The sequence below is a fragment of the Bemisia tabaci genome, chromosome 7 (assembly GCF_918797505.1).
Source record: "Bemisia tabaci chromosome 7, PGI_BMITA_v3".
NCBI lineage: Eukaryota > Metazoa > Arthropoda > Insecta > Hemiptera > Aleyrodidae > Bemisia > Bemisia tabaci.
In genome coordinates this window covers 52,659,128-52,676,752 of record NC_092799.1, presented here as the reverse complement: position 1 = coordinate 52,676,752, position 17,625 = coordinate 52,659,128, and the positions used below count along the sequence as shown (strand labels likewise).

At 37.0% G+C, this 17,625-nt stretch overlaps 1 protein-coding gene across 3 annotated transcripts in view; it reads right to left on the bottom strand.

The window, feature by feature from the left end:
- Positions 1-17,625, bottom strand: part of LOC109040415 (prolyl 4-hydroxylase subunit alpha-1) — a 33,498-nt gene extending 15,873 nt beyond the window's left edge. The window contains exons 1-7 of one of the 3 annotated variants that reach the window (XM_072302214.1): positions 17,394-17,625; positions 15,673-15,837; positions 15,045-15,193; positions 14,165-14,335; positions 6,371-6,538; positions 4,939-5,084; positions 3,906-4,163 (exon numbers count right to left, since the gene is read on the bottom strand). In XM_072302214.1, the coding sequence (XP_072158315.1) occupies positions 3,906-4,163; positions 4,939-5,084; positions 6,371-6,538; positions 14,165-14,335; positions 15,045-15,193; positions 15,673-15,837; positions 17,394-17,413 (1,077 nt within the window). In that variant the 5' untranslated portion in view covers positions 17,414-17,625. Of the gene's footprint in view, positions 1-3,905; positions 4,164-4,938; positions 5,085-6,370; positions 6,539-14,164; positions 14,336-15,044; positions 15,205-15,672; positions 15,838-17,393 lie in introns of those variants that run through there. The other 2 variants (XM_072302213.1, XM_072302215.1) reach the window with 2 other exon arrangements.

The following is a 17,625-nucleotide window of genomic DNA, read 5'->3' as shown; positions in this document are numbered from 1 at the left end:
TATAAACCGTAAATAACCACAAGCTAAAGAATATTCATTGTTTATGTAATGGATGTAAAGTTTTTTAGTTAAAAGTTTACTAAAAAACTTATTTTATTATGTAACCCTTAGTATAAAAGTTATATAACCAAATTCAAAGAGTGTATAAAATGAATTTTCATTATTCTTCCTGGCTGGTAGCGCACTCTAGTTATGAAGTGTGCAAGTTTTCATATGCGTTACTACCAGGTGGTGGATCATCGTAGAGTTGTGACTTACCTTAAATCCGCGCCGTCCTAGTCGGGATTAGAACCCACGCTTCGGGATGGAGTTGCAATCCGAAGTCCAGTACTTTACCACCAGACCAGCCAGGCTTGATATGAATGGGCCCCTAAATTCAATCTCTTAACTATCGCAGGCCTCTGAGTCCGTAATATTTTGTTTATTGACGGATTCTTATGATATTTTACCAGACTTTATTATTTATTATTTATTTATTTATTGTTTTTTATTTCATGATGTAATTTTTTCATTTTCATTTTTTTTAACTCTCTCTCATTTTTTTAGCTCTCTCTTTTTTTTAACTATCATGATTTTTAACTATCATTTTTTCTAACTCTCTCTATTTTTTTTAACTCTCATTTTTTTAACTCTCTCTCTCTCTCTATTTTTTAACTTTATAATTGCGTCTTTTTCCAGTTTTAATTATTTGGGCCTTTTTCTAGTTTGAATTTATGTCGATGTATTTATGTTATTTATTTATTATTATTATCATTTCCTTTTTTCTTTTAAATTTTTATAATATTAATTTAAACATTTTAAAAAAAATCAAAATTTTTAAAATAATATTTAATAATATTTTTAAAATATTAACAAAAATAATTATGATATACTTTAAAAATATTATAAAATATTATTTTAAAAATTTTAATTTTTTATATTTTTAATATATTTTTAAAATGTTTTAAAACTATTCATTGATTGTATTTCAAAAGTACTTTTGAAAATATTTTAAAAATACATGAAAAACATTTTAAAAATATATTAAATTTCAATATTTTTAAAATATTGCTGTCTAACTGGGCAGGGTTATGAGCCAGACACGCTACCAACTGAGGTAACAGGGCTCCTCGGATTGTGTGCCGAGATATCCCCTTTTAACTCGTCTCGGAGCCATTAGTACCTCTAATAATACCTATCCCACGCAGTCTGAGAGTCGAGGGTGTTCATTGAAATGAGATCATCATCATCATTCATGAAAATGAGATAGGTTTACGTTAAAGTCATTCAGGTCATTTATATAACAGTTATAATAAGCAAATTAAGCAAAAGGATACTATGCGTATAAAGAAAATTTATAAAAACCCTTCCTCAATTATATAAATTTTATATAAACGTTATCTTCTGAAAATATGAATAATTATTTTCATGGGCATTTTATATAAAACTTATATACACGATATATAAACTTTAGTTAAAATGGTGATTATATAACCGGTATTAATTCCTTATACGTTTGTTAGGAAGGGGAAAGTGAATCATGCTACTAGGGGCATTCCGGGATCCTGGGGGGCGCGGGAATCACGAAACCAGACACGTCAACGATCCCGCTTGATCTGTCGCCGCGTTGCCGCCGCGACAGGATGTGGGCTAACGACCGAGGACGCAGGCACAGAGGAGCGGCAACATCAGGGGATGCCTATCCCACCAAAAGGCGGGAGGAGGAAACCCGAGAAAGTCACCGAGGTGGCAGTCTACGGGGTCGAAGGGTAACCGACTATCTCTAGCAATTTGCCGGCTAACTCGGGTACGGGGGAGCGTCAAACCAGTAGAGGATGGTAAAATTATTTTAAAAACAAATTGTTTTCAATACATACGAATGGTTGTTTTTTCTTTTTAATCTATTTCAGATCTTCAATAAAATCGCTTACACTGCAGTAAAATAAGAATGGGAGGATAAATAACAATTTTTTTTGCTGAATTCGGTAGGCCACTCCAAAGACTGTGGCTAACTGCAACAATTTTGTTGCATTTAGCCACACTAATTTCTCTTGTTTCATTTAGCCAGACAGCACCCAGAGTTTGTGGCAATTTGCAACAATTTTTGTTGCAGTTCGCAACGTGGCTAAATGAGCCGTGGCTAAATAAACAGATACCCATGTGGTCAATAATTCCTTCGGATAGTTTCCTATTGGTAGATATTCATGTATTTCAGCGTAAAGTACATACAGTATTGCATTGGTCACTAGTGGAGGATGGTAAAATTATTTTAAAAAAAAAAACTGTTTTCAATACATACGAATGGTTGTTTATACTTTTTAATATATTCCAGATCTTCAATAAAATCACTTACACTGCAGTAAAATAAGAATGGGAGGATGAATAACAATTTTTTTGCTGAATTTGGTAGGCCATTCCAAAGACTGCGGCTAACCGCAACAATTTTCGTTGCATTTAGCCACACAAATGTTTCTTGTTTCCTTTAGCCACACAGCACCCTGAGTTTGTGGCAATTTGCAACAATTTTTGTTGCAGTTCGCCTCGTGACTAAATGAGCCGTGGCTTAATAAACAGATACCTGTTTTTTTTTAGAAATCTAAGTTCAAATGTGTTAATCAATACCCTAAAATTCCAAGTTTTGGGCAAATCCATCATCAAAAAACCGAGGTGGTAGTTTTCGGTCATTTTGAACTTTAACCAGCGGCCATTTTGGAAATTTCGGTTTTTTGAAAATCTAACATCAAATTCGTTTTTCTTGTGTGGAAATACCTCTACTAACGGATTTTCGCGAAAATCCCTCGACAACTAACCTGTGTGAATTTTCGGTCATTTTTAATTTTAACCGGCCGTTATTTTGTAACGGTTTGAGATATCGACTTCGGGTTTGCGCGAAAAGTTTTCTTTTTTTATGCTCTTTCGAACGAGCTATCACAAAGGGGGTCTTCCCATTTAAAAATTAATAGTTAGAGTCCGTTGCCCCCCCCCTCCCAAGGGGGGTCCCCTGAAAATTTTAGGTGGGCCAAAAAGTAGCTCCCTTTAACCTAGGGACATTCCCCAAGTTTCAAATCTTTACCTCCATAAGGTAAAAAGTTAGAGGGGGTGGAAGGGACTTTTGGATCACCCTGTATAAGCTCCAAGACCTCCTAAATTTGCAAATCCGGTAACGCTCAGTTCCAGCGTTCTACCAGGCCGATTTTCTTGATTTTTGTGACTTTTGACAGGCAGGGTAAGGTAAGTGAATCGAGGGTATGCTCCTTTACTACAGACTATCCAAAAGTAACGAAACGGTCTGTTCCATTCGTTCCGTTTCGTTTCAGTCTTGGCCTGGGGTTGGAAATAAATGGTGGTTTTCTTATTTGATTCTTATTGGTCCAACTTTTCCAGGCCAAAGAAAAATTGGATAAATGAGAGTCGGGTATGAAAATCTCTTCAGTTTTTTTAGCCGTTCTTTCGTCGAAGCAGGCCTAAGAGAGGGCGGAGCGCCTCTGGGGGCTGGGCCGCGTAGCGGCCAGAGGGCATAGCCCCCTAGTACACGAATGAAGAACGAACAAAGCTACAACATTAAAAACACTGAAAACAGGACGTTTCGAGCTGTCACCAGCTAAAATTTAGCTGCAGAAATACACACAAAAAACAAATTAAAAATTCAGTGGCGACCTGACCCCAGCCGTCATCACATAACAACCATGTACTGTTTCAGCCTTGTTTACCTATGTTTTAATGCTCTCCTTTTTTATTCCTTAACGAGAAAGTTAACAACTATCTGTGCTGTATTTCCGTGTCGCAACATTGATAGAGGAAATAGGCACAACCTACGTAAGTAACTTACAAGTCACACAAAATATATTTGAAGAGTAGAAAGGATTTTGATTCCAGCGACCGCCTTCGAAGGAACCTACTGTTTGAAGAATCTATACGTTTCTTACCCGTCCATGTGCTTTATCTATAATCAGATTCACTTCCGAGTCGGTGAGAAACTGGCGGTAAATGGACACTTTTGGCTCTAAAAACAGTTCCTCCTCCTTCAAAGGATTCAAAACAAAGAGAGGTGACCCACGAGTAGAATAACGACATTTCAGCTTTGCTACGTAGTTTGGGTTGAGAGTGTATTCTCTGGCACAAATTTTCTCGAGGTAGAATGTGCGAGGAGGTACCTCAAGCGATCGCAGCAGAGATGTCTCACCCTGTGAAATAATGAAAAATAATAAAATTATATAAAATCATACTGCCTTGCTAAGGAAAAACGCCGTATGAACCCTCAGGCATTGCCAAATTTCCTTTTATAAAAAACTGATTTTTTTGTAAACTTTTGAATATTTTTCTTCCGATTCTTCAAATAATTTTGTTTGCAATTTCACCTAAATTTCCTGAAAATTTCAAGGAAAATATTCATAACTTTCCTTAAAAATAAACATTTTATCGGAGACAATTTGGCAACTCTCGAATGTTCATACCGCGTCCTTCCTTAGCACGGCAGCATTAAGAGTATAACGCGTGACGCGCATGAGGTGGAAATCACTACGCTACCATGCTAAGGATAAACGCCGTATGAACATTTGAGAGTTACCAAATTTCTTCCAGTAAAATGTTACATTTTAAGGAGAGTTATGACTACTTTCTCATTAAATTTTCAGATAATTTAAAGGTGATCTTGAATAATATCCTCTGCGAAATCGGGGGGAATTCATGTTTTATCATAGAAAATGTGGCAACGTCCAAAGGCTCATACGGCGTTTTTCCTTAGCATGGCAGTACGGAGGTTGGACCGCAAAACAGTCAGGAGGAGTATCCCTCTGTTGAAAAACCAAATGAGAACTTGCCTACTCTAATTTTATAGCATGTGTTTTTTTACGATTATTATGTTTGTTTTTTATGCGATTATAATAATTCACAGAAGGAGAGAAAATACCTTGATTCTACGGCTGGTAAAAATAGGAGGACATAGAAATCTAAATTTACCGGTGAAATATGTTCTCCTATTTTAGGTACTGATAGATTCTCATTTCGAGCCTTGAAGTATAAGTGTGTATCGATGAAGTAAAAATCACTAGATTCGGCCATCTTTGACATTGCCTTCGTGAATTCCGCGGCCTCTCGGGTGTAACCTATCGAGTAAAAACAAATCGAAGAAGTACAATCTATGATGGAGTCAAGTAAAATAGGACTTAAGGTAAAAAAATTGTTTGTGCCTTACCGCAGCTTGGCGGGGTTCATTCTGTATGATTCGATGCAGGAATCATCCAACAAGTCTTATAGAATTAACCTTGAAATTTTGGATTGAGGGGCTTGGAGGACAAGTCGCATAAGTGCAGTTTTTGCTATTCCAAGAAATGCGTGTATTTAAATTTTCAAAATTACATGAATTCTTTTGTAGGAAAGAAATTTCAAACTTATTGTTGAGTGCTTAAAAATTGGAATTTGTAGCGATTTTTAACATAATGTGAATTCAGACTAGTTGTACTTGAAATCATTAGAGAACTATACTTATGCGCCTTGTCCTCTAAGCGCCTCCATTATGAGATTGAGAAAAAACAAAAGGCTGGTGCCAGCAGAGGAAACGATTCATTTCCAACGCATAATATCAGCGATAGTGAAAATAACAACTAGAATTATGACCAAATGTTCTAAAGAACACCAGAGAACATGTTGCATCAAAAACTAAAAATTGATATTTTCTACGCAAATCAGAAGTTTTTGCTACACTGAATAATCTGACCTCTCCGACCTTAATTTCTGTTTTGCTTGACTCCTACATATATCAGATTTCTTTTAGATCCATAACTAGTGTTCGCGGTGTCACAAACCCCTTGCCAATGAAGAATCCTGAACTCAGTCACGCAACTATTTTAAAACCTCTGTCAACAGAGATATGCAATCATTTATGAATTCACTGTTTTTTTTTTTCTTTTTTTTTTTCGTTTTTTTTTTTCGTTCCAGTTTAAATCCGAAGTGAGACTGCATTGTTTTTATTTATCGATTTTGTAAAATGTATTATTGCGGCTTGATGCATGCTCAAGTCAAATCTCTCCCCTTTGGGCCTGCGATAGCGGTGTGAATCTCCCTAAATGGCTTTTCACCGCACAAGGAGAGGTGATTTTAATGGCATGCCAGTTTGCCTTCAACTCTCAGTGTAGGCAACATTTGCTCCCCCATGGTCGAATAATGGTATCACTGTATATGCCACGCTCACCCAGATGTTTGCTTTTTTCTTTGACTTCTGTTTCGGGCAATTGTTCTTTAACGATCTACTGCACCGGTTACTGTGTGTCACATAATATGTTTGGTGATATTTATGGAAACAATTTTTTGAGATTCACTGCGATTTTTTTCAAATATTGGTAGAAGTAATAAAATTGCGTTGAATTACAAATGCACTACTGAACTGACTTACCTGTTTCTAAGAGAACATGGGCATAGTCTAAGACGAGTTTATGTTGATATTCCTTCCACTCAATGTCTTCATCTAGCCTAGCAACAGCCTCTCTGAGCCACTCTAAGGCGATGTTTCTTTTGTCGGGGTCATACACACCGTAGGATGCGAGCATGTGGCAATCACTACCTGTAAAATTGTCCTCTTTCAAAAGCTTGTATCCAACTATATAACAATTTTCCATCAATTTGAGCAAAAACTGAAATGAATCGCCTAGAATAACAGAACTAAGTCACCTTGTCAAATAAATGAGTCATGTGTTGTTTTGTGACCACACACTCTCTTCTGACTCATTTTGTAGTGGAGGACAAATATTGCAGACAGGCGTTGAATTTTACTTATAACAGAGAATCTTATAAGGAGCAATGGAACTTCAAACATGTTTTACTCACCTCCGACTTAACGCAATTTAGATTCCTTATTTTTTTAGACTCGGTCAAACTAAGTTACCAGAATTTCGATTTTTTTTCTCTCAAACTCAGAGACCTAATATGCATAGGAAATTCGTTTTTTGTAATTAAAAGGTGTCATAACAAATTATTAGTTAGACATGTAAATTGACTTAAAAAAATGTTTACCTAAATGAAAAATCATCATTTAAAAATCAGTAAATTCCCTTGCTAAGCTGCATGTATCTTCAAGTAGGCATTATACTTCTAAAAGGAAATGAAAAATTACACTTCACTGTAGATCGAATGTAGGCCCCTTCATTTAGGAGTGATGCAACAGTCATGACGTGTAAATATGTTTAGCCCTTGCAAGAGCCTCCTCCCTCACCTATTTGCATTTTTATCTGAATAAGTAAAAAAAAATAGTCGGTATGGATTGATCTGAGCCTTCTATGTGCTCCAAAACGATATGAAATATTTTATCGCACAAAGTCCAATATTTTTCGATTCAGGTCCTACAAATGCTTTTAAAAGAGCATGAAAAAAAAAAAAAAATACTTAATCGGCTGGCTAAAGTCCAGTATTTTTCTTGAGAATAGTCTCCTCCTTCAATGAGTGACGCAACAATTGCGACATTTTTGTATGAAAAGCCCTTGCAGAAGCCTTTTTATTTGACTCAGCTAAATTTTGAAGAATCACGTGTCGTGTCCGCAAAAATGCGTAAAAAAGAAGGGTCACTGAAATTAATGCTTCATAGAGATATCTGAGGATCCATGTCAAAACCCTCTTACCTATTCTACTCTGCGTAAAAAATAAAAATGCTATTTTCAACCATGTTTTTTGTTTTTTTAAATCTTCATTATTTTCTCTTAAAACAATTTTCAATACCTAGGTAATCTGGAGTCTTTTTCATGACGATCAGTTCATTATGCAGTAGTATATGATACAATGTTATGATAGATTCCATTTACATGCATATGAAACTGCAGCATCATAAGTTGAGACTAAAAACATTATACAATAAATAAGTCTTGGGGAGAAAGCAAAGGAAGAATGATACGCTCGAAAAATACGCTGCAAGCAATCTTCCAGCATGCAGAGGGGACAAATACTAATGATTACAGTAAGAGCATTTTTGCGGACACGTCAGTGATTCTTCAAAATTTAGCTGAGTCAAATAAAAAGGCTTCTGCAAGGGCTTTTCATACAAAAATGTCGCAATTGTTGCGTCACTCATTGAAGGAGGAGACTATTCTCAAGAAAAATACTGGACTTTAGCCAGCCGATTGAGTATTTTTTTTTTTTTTTTTCATGTTCTTTTAAAAGCATTTGTACGACCTGAATCGAAAAATATTGGACTTTGTGCGATAAAATATTTCATATCGTTTTGGAGCACATAGAAGGCTCAGATCAATCCATACCGACTATTTTTTTTTACTTATTCAGATAAAAATGCAAATAGGTGAGGGAGGAGGCTCTTGCAAGGGCTAAACATATTTACACGTCATGACTGTTGCATCACTCCTAAATGAAGGGGCCTACATTCGATCTACAGGGAAGTGTAATTTTTCATTTCCTTATAGAAGTATAATGCCTACTTGAAGATACATGCAGCTTAGCAAGGGAATTTACTGAGTCTCTGAGAAAACTTTTCTGCGAATGCACGAGTCATGATTATTGAATTAGTTACGTAGCTCTAAATTTTAAAGAAAGAATAGTCGATTTTGTGCGATAAAATATTTCTTATTGTTTTAGAGCACATATGAGGCTCAGATCAGTCCATACTTTTCTTTTTGATTTTATGAAGATTCTGAATAAGAAATGCAAAAGTTAAATAAAGAAAGAGGACGTTAGGTGCTCCTTCAAGGACTTTCCATTCACGAATGTAGCGTTTATTGCAAAGAGCGAACCGCTTGGGCTCCACAAGAGGTTCACATACACACATGCAGTTAATGTTGTATCACTCGTTTATGAAGGGGCCCACATTCGATTTTCAGTAAAGTATAATTTTTAATTTTCTTTTAGGGGTTTTAAGAAAATTTGGTTCAACAAGTTTAAGACTTTGGCCGGATTCTTTACCCCTTAGAATCTGAAAGTTTTTTGGGGTTTTTTAAAAACGTGTATCAGGAAGGATATTATGTTATAAGAATGTCAAAAATGTTTTTGGAACGTTTCAATGAGATGATATAAGTTTGAGACTTTTGAGATGTTTCTGAAATGTTAGTGAAAAAGATTGTGCTACTATAGGGTACATTCTGCAATGAACCATGCCGTCCATACACTTTAATGCTTTTTCAGGCTCATTTATATATCGACGGTGAAACTACCAAACCACGTATCTCGGTTTGCGACGTCGCAGACTTCCTGTCATACTTAATTTTTTAAATGAAAAACTACTTAACGTCTAGTCTTGAAAATTTCTGTGATTTTTCCTCTTTGTGCGGAGAAAATTCTGTGAAAATTTCAAGGAATGATATTGATTTGGTCTACCTCAAAAAAATAAAATGCGAGCGTAGATTTTTAAACACCGCAAACGAGATACGTGGTTTGGTAGTTTCACCGTCGATATGTAGTTACACCGTCTTGTCAGCCGGGCGACAAATTAATGCAGAACTTTAGCACAACGCCTTCAGTTTTCGAGGTAGGCCAGGGCGCATCCTCTGGGCGGCAATCATTACCTATCTAATCGAGGATCAGTATCTTCTTTCTTTTTTCCAAATTTTTCCTCAATATATGAGTAATTTAATTCAATTGAACTCTATCTGAAAATTTCATGCTAGTTCTCTCTTTCTTTTTAAGCCTATATTATCTATGGTGTAATGTTGTATAAAATAAAAAGAACAATTGACTTCCTCATTGCAAATAAGCCAATTTCATGGGCTTTTCTGGTCTTTGTGGAGCTATAAAATAGATTATTCAGATTATTTTTTTTTTCTTTTTTTGAAAGGAGGGACCCCTAACTCGTCACTTATTTGAAAAAAACATTCTTATACCGTCCATTATTTCAAATTCTGGTTACTCCTCTGCATGTATCGTTATAGCTGCTAGATTTTTTTTTTACATTCAAACGCGGTGTTGAAATATTTTAATTTCTCAGTAAAATACACATTTTTTACAGTTGGGCCTCAAACTCAAATACATAATTTAGAGTTATTTTTTTTGCTCTTATAGTGCGGGGGCATACGTAATCCCGTGTGCAGATTCGTGAAGGCATATTGTGTGATACATCAATCTCTTCGTTTTGATGTCTAGAAAAAGAAAATCGATGATGGCCATCTCAAATTTCATACAAACCCCCCCCAAATTCAAGATGGCGGCCAAAATGGCGGTTTTGGGGTGAAAAAATTTAAAGTTTGCAAATACGTCGTGTCGGGTGTCGATTCTTATGTATTTTTGATCGTAGAATCCGAATTTTCAGTCAAAAGTTAGCCCAAAGGTCATTTTTAGGCCAAAATCCAAGATGGCGTCCAAAAATACCTCTTACAGGTACTAATTTGCCTATTCGGGTCTACATGCATTGTGAGGTATCAATTATTAGGTTTTCAGGGTCGTAGAGTCCAAAAATGAGGTCCATTTTCCGCTGCGGCTCTCAAGAAGCCCTAATATCAAAGATGGCGCCCAAAATGGCCACCGGTCTTGCGGATGAAACTGCCGTTCAGGGCAGCTATAACAAACAATACGTTCAAAATTAAGTTTCTTGGGTCAAGAAGTTCGAATAGGAGATCAGATGTTTACTCCTACAAAAAATTAAGCCTCCGAATCGAAAATGGCTGCCGACATTGTTGCCAGTTAGAGGCGCAGACTGGTGAATGACCGATATTAAGGGATTTGCCGAAGGAGGGGTTTCGATAAGGGCCGTTGTTGGGCCCATACCCTGAAATTCTCCGATTCTACGATTGTTTGCTCATTTAAAGTCTAAAGTTTGCGGAATGTATCATGATTTGGTCATTTTCGGTCCATCTAGGGGTCTAATACTGGCCTAAACATGAGACTAAAGGCCGATTTTGGCGAAAAATGCGGTTTTTTTTACATTCGGCGTGACACTATTTCATAACGATCCCATCATCGGAGGAGATTATTGTCCTTCAAGTACGTTCATTAAGGATGTAAGATAGTCACTTTAGCCAATTTTCGTTGATGGCAAACCTTGCGCTCGGAGTTAAAACGATCTTCTTAGAATTTTCTTGTTTTTCATCATTATTTAAAATGGCATAAAAAGGGCGACTCATCTTAAACCAGAAATATATTCCTTGGTGGAAAATGTACGCAGCTGGTCATAACTTTCCTCCAAGAAATTAATGGATTAAAGCCTCCCCCCCCCCCCAAAAAAAAACCTGTGTTGCCATATTTTATTGCTTAACAGCACAGAAAACCGCGTAATTATTTCAGTATTTGAGGCTGTTCTTCGTAGAGTACATTCAGCAAAGCTCAAAACCCTTGATTCTTCATACGTTACGATCACATGATTAGTGATCATATAAATGCACGTATCCATCATTATTTTTTTTAATACATGTATGTATCTATGGAGACTCCCATCGTGGGGCGGCATTCCCACATATCATCGGTAAAAATTGAGAAAAATGCAACATTGAAACGAAAATGAGAGTTCTGCTATCATCGCGCTGAGAATGTTAGCCTTATCCAAAACTAAAAATTCATTGCTAGAAAAAGTGTAATATTGGTTAAAAGGCAAAACGACATAGAACATAGTCATATCCGGGTGGTATTACCTGCGCAAAGTGGGCAATAGAGTCGTCATCTGCTGAGCTCATATTGCATCTCTCATTTGCTGCCTCACTCATCACAGACATAAGTCTGAGCCAGAAAAACTAAGCGTTTGCTAGATTAACATGCATACGTCATTTCTCCAAAATTATGAAATGGCAGCTCCAAACAAGAGGTTTTATGCAGGAGACAGGGGACCTGATGAAGAGGCAACTGATGAGGAAGCGGTGGGGTGCCTGGGCAGGGGTGAGGGAAACCAGGGTTTCAAATTATTTTTAGGAGGCAGAATTCTGATCGATCGCAGGCAATAAGATTGGCGGGGGCAGGGATTGTCAGGGTGGTGAAAAATCAGCATTAAGTACTCGTGATTCTGACACATGGCTTACTTTTTTTCGGATCTCAGATCCCGGTCAATATGATTCAAAGATGCACCTTCGTGCGTAAATATCGTCTACAAAATTCGTAAGATAATGGGCCACCTACAAGCCCAAAATTTTAAAGCAATTATCACTAACACAAAATATAATCTACTTGCATCTCTGAATACTGTAATTCGAGTCTCACATATTTATTTCAGAATGCGCATATTCAGAGAAAGTGGCTGAAATCCTCGGCCAACTCGGATTTTGCTCGATTTTTACCGATGATATGTGCAAATGCCGCGACACGATGGGAGTGTCTATAGATACACACATGTAAGAAACAAAATAATGATGGATAATTGAGATTTTGCATGTGTGAGGAATTTGCGATTAGACTGTTGATTCTTACGTGAAAGTTCGGGAGAAACACGATGGTGCCACTGGTTTCCTCTTAAATCAACTCCCAAGCTCAAAAAAGGCTCTCAAGCTGAGGCCAAAATGGAGGGGATATCCCACGCTATCCTGAGAGTCCGCTTCTACATCAAGACAAACTCTCCATGTAAAGATAGGGAGCAAATACATTAGCAGGGTACCCGTATGTTTTCAGTTTTGAAGTCACCAAATAAAGTGGTAGCCCTGTCAATGTATTTGCTTGCAATGTATGAGCTTTTTTTTGAGCTTGGAAGTTGATTTCAGAGATAGCCATTGGCACCATCGTGTTTCTCGCGAACTTTTACATAAAATCAATAGTCAAATTGCAAATTCCTCACACATGCAACATCTCCATTGTATTTATATAATCACTAATCATGTTTCAATGTTGCATTTTTCTCAATTTTTACCGATGATATGTGGGAATGCCGCCCCACGATGGGAGTCTCCATAGATACATACATGTATTAAAAAAAATAATGATGGATACGTGCATTTATATGATCACTAATCATGTGATCGTAACGTATGAAGAATCAAGGGTTTTGAGCTTTGCTGAATGTACTCTACGAAGAACAGCCTCAAATACTGAAATAATTACGCGGTTTTCTGTGATGTTAAGCAATAAAATATGGCAACACAGGTTTTTTTTTTTTGGGGGGGGGAGGCTTTAATCCATTAATTTCTTGGAGGAAAGTTATGACCAGCTGCGTACATTTTCCACCAAGGAATATATTTCTGGTTTAAGATGAGTCGCCCTTTTTATGCCATTTTAAATAATGATGAAAAACAAGAAAATTCTAAGAAGATCGTTTTAACTCCGAGCGCAAGGTTTGCCATCAACGAAAATTGGCTAAAGTGACTATCTTACATCCTTAATGAACGTACTTGAAGGACAATAATCTCCTCCGATGATGGGATCGTTATGAAATAGTGTCACGCCGAATGTAAAAAAAACCGCATTTTTCGCCAAAATCGGCCTTTAGTCTCATGTTTAGGCCAGTATTAGACCCCTAGATGGACCGAAAATGACCAAATCATGATACATTCCGCAAACTTTAGACTTTAAATGAGCAAACAATCGTAGAATCGGAGAATTTCAGGGTATGGGCCCAACAACGGCCCTTATCGAAACCCCTCCTTCGGCAAATCCCTTAATATCGGTCATTCACCAGTCTGCGCCTCTAACTGGCAACAATGTCGGCAGCCATTTTCGATTCGGAGGCTTAATTTTTTGTAGGAGTAAACATCTGATCTCCTATTCGAACTTCTTGACCCAAGAAACTTAATTTTGAACGTATTGTTTGTTATAGCTGCCCTGAACGGCAGTTTCATCCGCAAGACCGGTGGCCATTTTGGGCGCCATCTTTGATATTAGGGCTTCTTGAGAGCCGCAGCGGAAAATGGACCTCATTTTTGGACTCTACGACCCTGAAAACCTAATAATTGATACCTCACAATGCATGTAGACCCGAATAGGCAAATTAGTACCTGTAAGAGGTATTTTTGGACGCCATCTTGGATTTTGGCCTAAAAATGACCTTTGGGCTAACTTTTGACTGAAAATTCGGATTCTACGATCAAAAATACATAAGAATCGACACCCGACACGACGTATTTGCAAACTTTAAATTTTTTCACCCCAAAACCGCCATTTTGGCCGCCATCTTGAATTTGGGGGGGTTTGTATGAAATTTGAGATGGCCATCATCGATTTTCTTTTTCTAGACATCAAAACGAAGAGATTGATGTATCACACAATATGCCTTCACGAATCTGCACACGGGACATATGTTTTGTTACGTATGCCCCCGCACTATTATGTTGCAAAAGTTATTGCTCACCTCGTAACGTTGTCTTGTGTTTTGCACCCAGAAATGTACCGCTCGCAAGATCCACGGTGGGAATATTTCTCCTAATTTGTATGTGTAAGTAGTCCATTGCAACATTCCTCAAATCAGTCATCGACGGAAATGCATATTTAGTTAGCAACTGTCGGTATCGATCATCCAATCCTTTAAAAATGTATCAAGAATTTATGTTATTTAAATCTTAATTCTTTGACTGAATCGTTGGGTGCAAAAAGGACATTTCTTGGCTACGGTGTCTCAAAATCTCAGCTAACGTGCCATCCATTATAATAAAAGCAAACATATGTAATTTTTTGTAAGATTGAAGAATTTTTTGATGATGCAAGACTGAAGAATGACGCACTACACTGGAAAATACGCATGTGAAATTAGAGCCAGTTCTAGATTCAATCTAATTGGAGTCTAAATATTGTTAAAACCCAGAATTCCAGCAATTTACGCCGGCTATACACTACAGTGTATATAATACACTTTCTAGTGTCTCAAAAAAATAAAATGAGAGGCTCAGTTTAAATGCTTTAGGCACTTTATAATAAGCAATTTTCAGCCTTAAACATGGAACTTTAGTTTTTGATCGAAATTGCGTTTTGGTGTCGGTTGCGGTGAGTAGGTCCTCAGGCGGAAAGACTGTGAGTGCGTAGTCCTAGCACCGTTTGATTTTTTATTATTGTTATTAGTGTTTTACTTATAATGTTTTGTTGGGCCTTTTCCATATTTTTAGGCCAAAATTTATAAAAAACTCTTACCTGAACAGTCGCTTTAATATTTCAATGCTGAGTTTTTCAACCCTAGGACCCCCCATTGGAGGTTCCAGAAATATAGATGAAGATTCAGATCATTTCCTCCTACTCACTTTCGATGGGATTGTCGCGAACACTTCTATGAATTAGCTTCCACTGATACATGAACCGTTTGGCCAATTTAAAGTTCTGGAGCGCATCTTTTGAGTAGTATTGCGGATCCAACTTCAAATGATTATACCCAGTGAGAGAGTCCCGCAAACTGAAAAGAAGCTTTAAACAGATTTTTGTCTTACTTGAAGAGTGTACTGCATGATAGATCAGGGAAAATCGAATGTATTTCATCAACGGTGTTGTTCTAGGGGCACTGTTTCTGTTCTGAGTAACATATTGCCTTGAAAACGATGGCTTTTGAGGGCAATCCGACATTGGATTTCGAATTTTTTTTTCTTTTTTAAACTTCCATTCGTGAAAACCTGAACAATACGTTCTTTAAATAATGAGATGCCCACTCACAGTATTTGACTAAAGAAAATGCAGCATTCAAATCATCAGACACTCTATCATGCATGGGAAATAACTTTCATGAAAAGTGACCAATTAGGAGTCAGGACAAATTAAGGACTAAATATAAATGCGATAATTAAGGGCCTTTTGAGGGTATGGGCATATGATCATGCACATGTATAACTTTGATATCGGAAACGAAAATGTAAACCTTGGTAAATAATTAGCGCTTACAAATATATATAATCTATCTTGGATTCCAAAATAATAATGACGTTTCTCAGGTAACTGAGTAAGATTTCATCAATGGCTCGGTAGTCCTGGAGAGTTGCAAGCTCCTCCGGTGAAATCTGAGCTTTCACACTCGGCCAAAAAAATCCGCATGTCACGAGGATATATCTGTAACACGAAACGTTACAATGATTTCCATTAGGTACGGACTTTACCACACTTCTGGAACATCTCTGGGGAGAGAGTGTCGTGCGCTGATACAAAACTCAATCCCATGTCTCCCGGCAAATACCTGTAAATGATGGAACCAATCTGCCGTGCTAAGGAAGAAGGCCGTATGAGCCATCAGGCGTTGCCACATTTTCTCCAATAAAATACGAATTTTTAAGAAAACTGTTGGATATTTTTCCTCATAATTTTCAGCTAATTTTGCACAAACTTTAATCTAAAATATCTCAAAATTTCAAGGAAAACTATGCGCAACTCTCCTGTAAAATGCACTTTTTATCTAGGGAAATTTGGCAACTCTCGAATGTACATACGGCGTTCTTCCTTAGCACGGCAACAATCTGTTCGACAGGAAGGATATAACGTGCATTGAGTTTGCTCAAGTTCAACGCTCAAAGTTTTAGACTCGAATCTCGCAACCATCCAAGAGAGGGCGAATATATTCTCTTAAAAAGTATGGACCCTTTTAAAGATACCAATTAGTGCGAAAAAATCAATAGCAAGTCTGAAATATCCAAAATAATTTGAAAAAGACCCAAGTGAAAAATCTCGCTCGTGCAGCACCTAGGAATTCAGTGGCAAATTAGCGTCAGAGCTTTATGTTGAGGACTTGGTTGCCATTTGTTGCAAATTCTTACAGCTTACTTTTATACTACTTACTTTAAGGGAGACTTTGCACGCAAAAATTGTATTGCTTCGTTTGAGAACTCTTATAAAGCCGGTTTTTATAAGTATTTTTCATAGTTTTTTTTTCTGACGTGGAACATACTATAAAAATAAATTTACAAGGGAGAAAATTTACCACCTATGACGTCATCTGGCTTTCATTACCCATTTAAAGACATGCATTTTAGCAGATTAGATCATTTTGTCCTGTCTCCTCCTCTAGCTTTTCAATTTATAAACCAAGGATATCCTCGTGTTCAGTTCACTAAGTTGTTTCCTCTTAAACACGAAATTCATCACATTTCAGACACCTGCAAATTCTCTACTGACGGGTGCATATTTTGTGTTGGGGAATTTATTTCAAATTACAATAATAATTTAGAGCAAATTAAAGACACTTCACCGAAAAAAAAAATGAAGTTGATTTAACATTCTAGATGTAAAAAAAGTGTGCGAGAACTTATAAAATGCTAAATTACCAGCCATAGCAGTTACTTTAGCAATGACAAGATGTAAAATTAACTGCTGTGGCAGGTAATTCAGCATTTGATGAGCTCTCGCACACCTTTTTTACATCTAGGATGTTAAATCAACTTCTCTTTTTTTTCGGTGTTAAAAACCGTCATTTAATAATAACGAAAATTGGAAAATGAAACTTTACAATGCTGCAAAAAATTCAGTCTTGCCACATTCTCAAAGCTTCATACATCGTTTCTGAAATATTTGGAACGAGTCGACTCTTTCTTGATAAGCGTCACAAAATTAAATTTGCCCAAAAGGGGAAGAGTAAGTGAAGGAATGCAGTTTCTATCAGTAATGAGCATACGTACAAAATAATCTTCTCCATCATCGAAAAAATTGATCGGTCTTCGTGTAAGCCAAAGTTTAGTACAGTCGCACTCGTCCGGAAAACTTACAGAACTAATGGGTCGTTAAGTAGGTAACTGAACTATTTGGAAGTGTATCGTGTTTGTCATCCAGACTCAGCACACAAACGCAAATGGAAGAATGCTCGTCCATTCTCCTGTACCCGAAAAACCCCCAACTCCAATTTTATCGCAG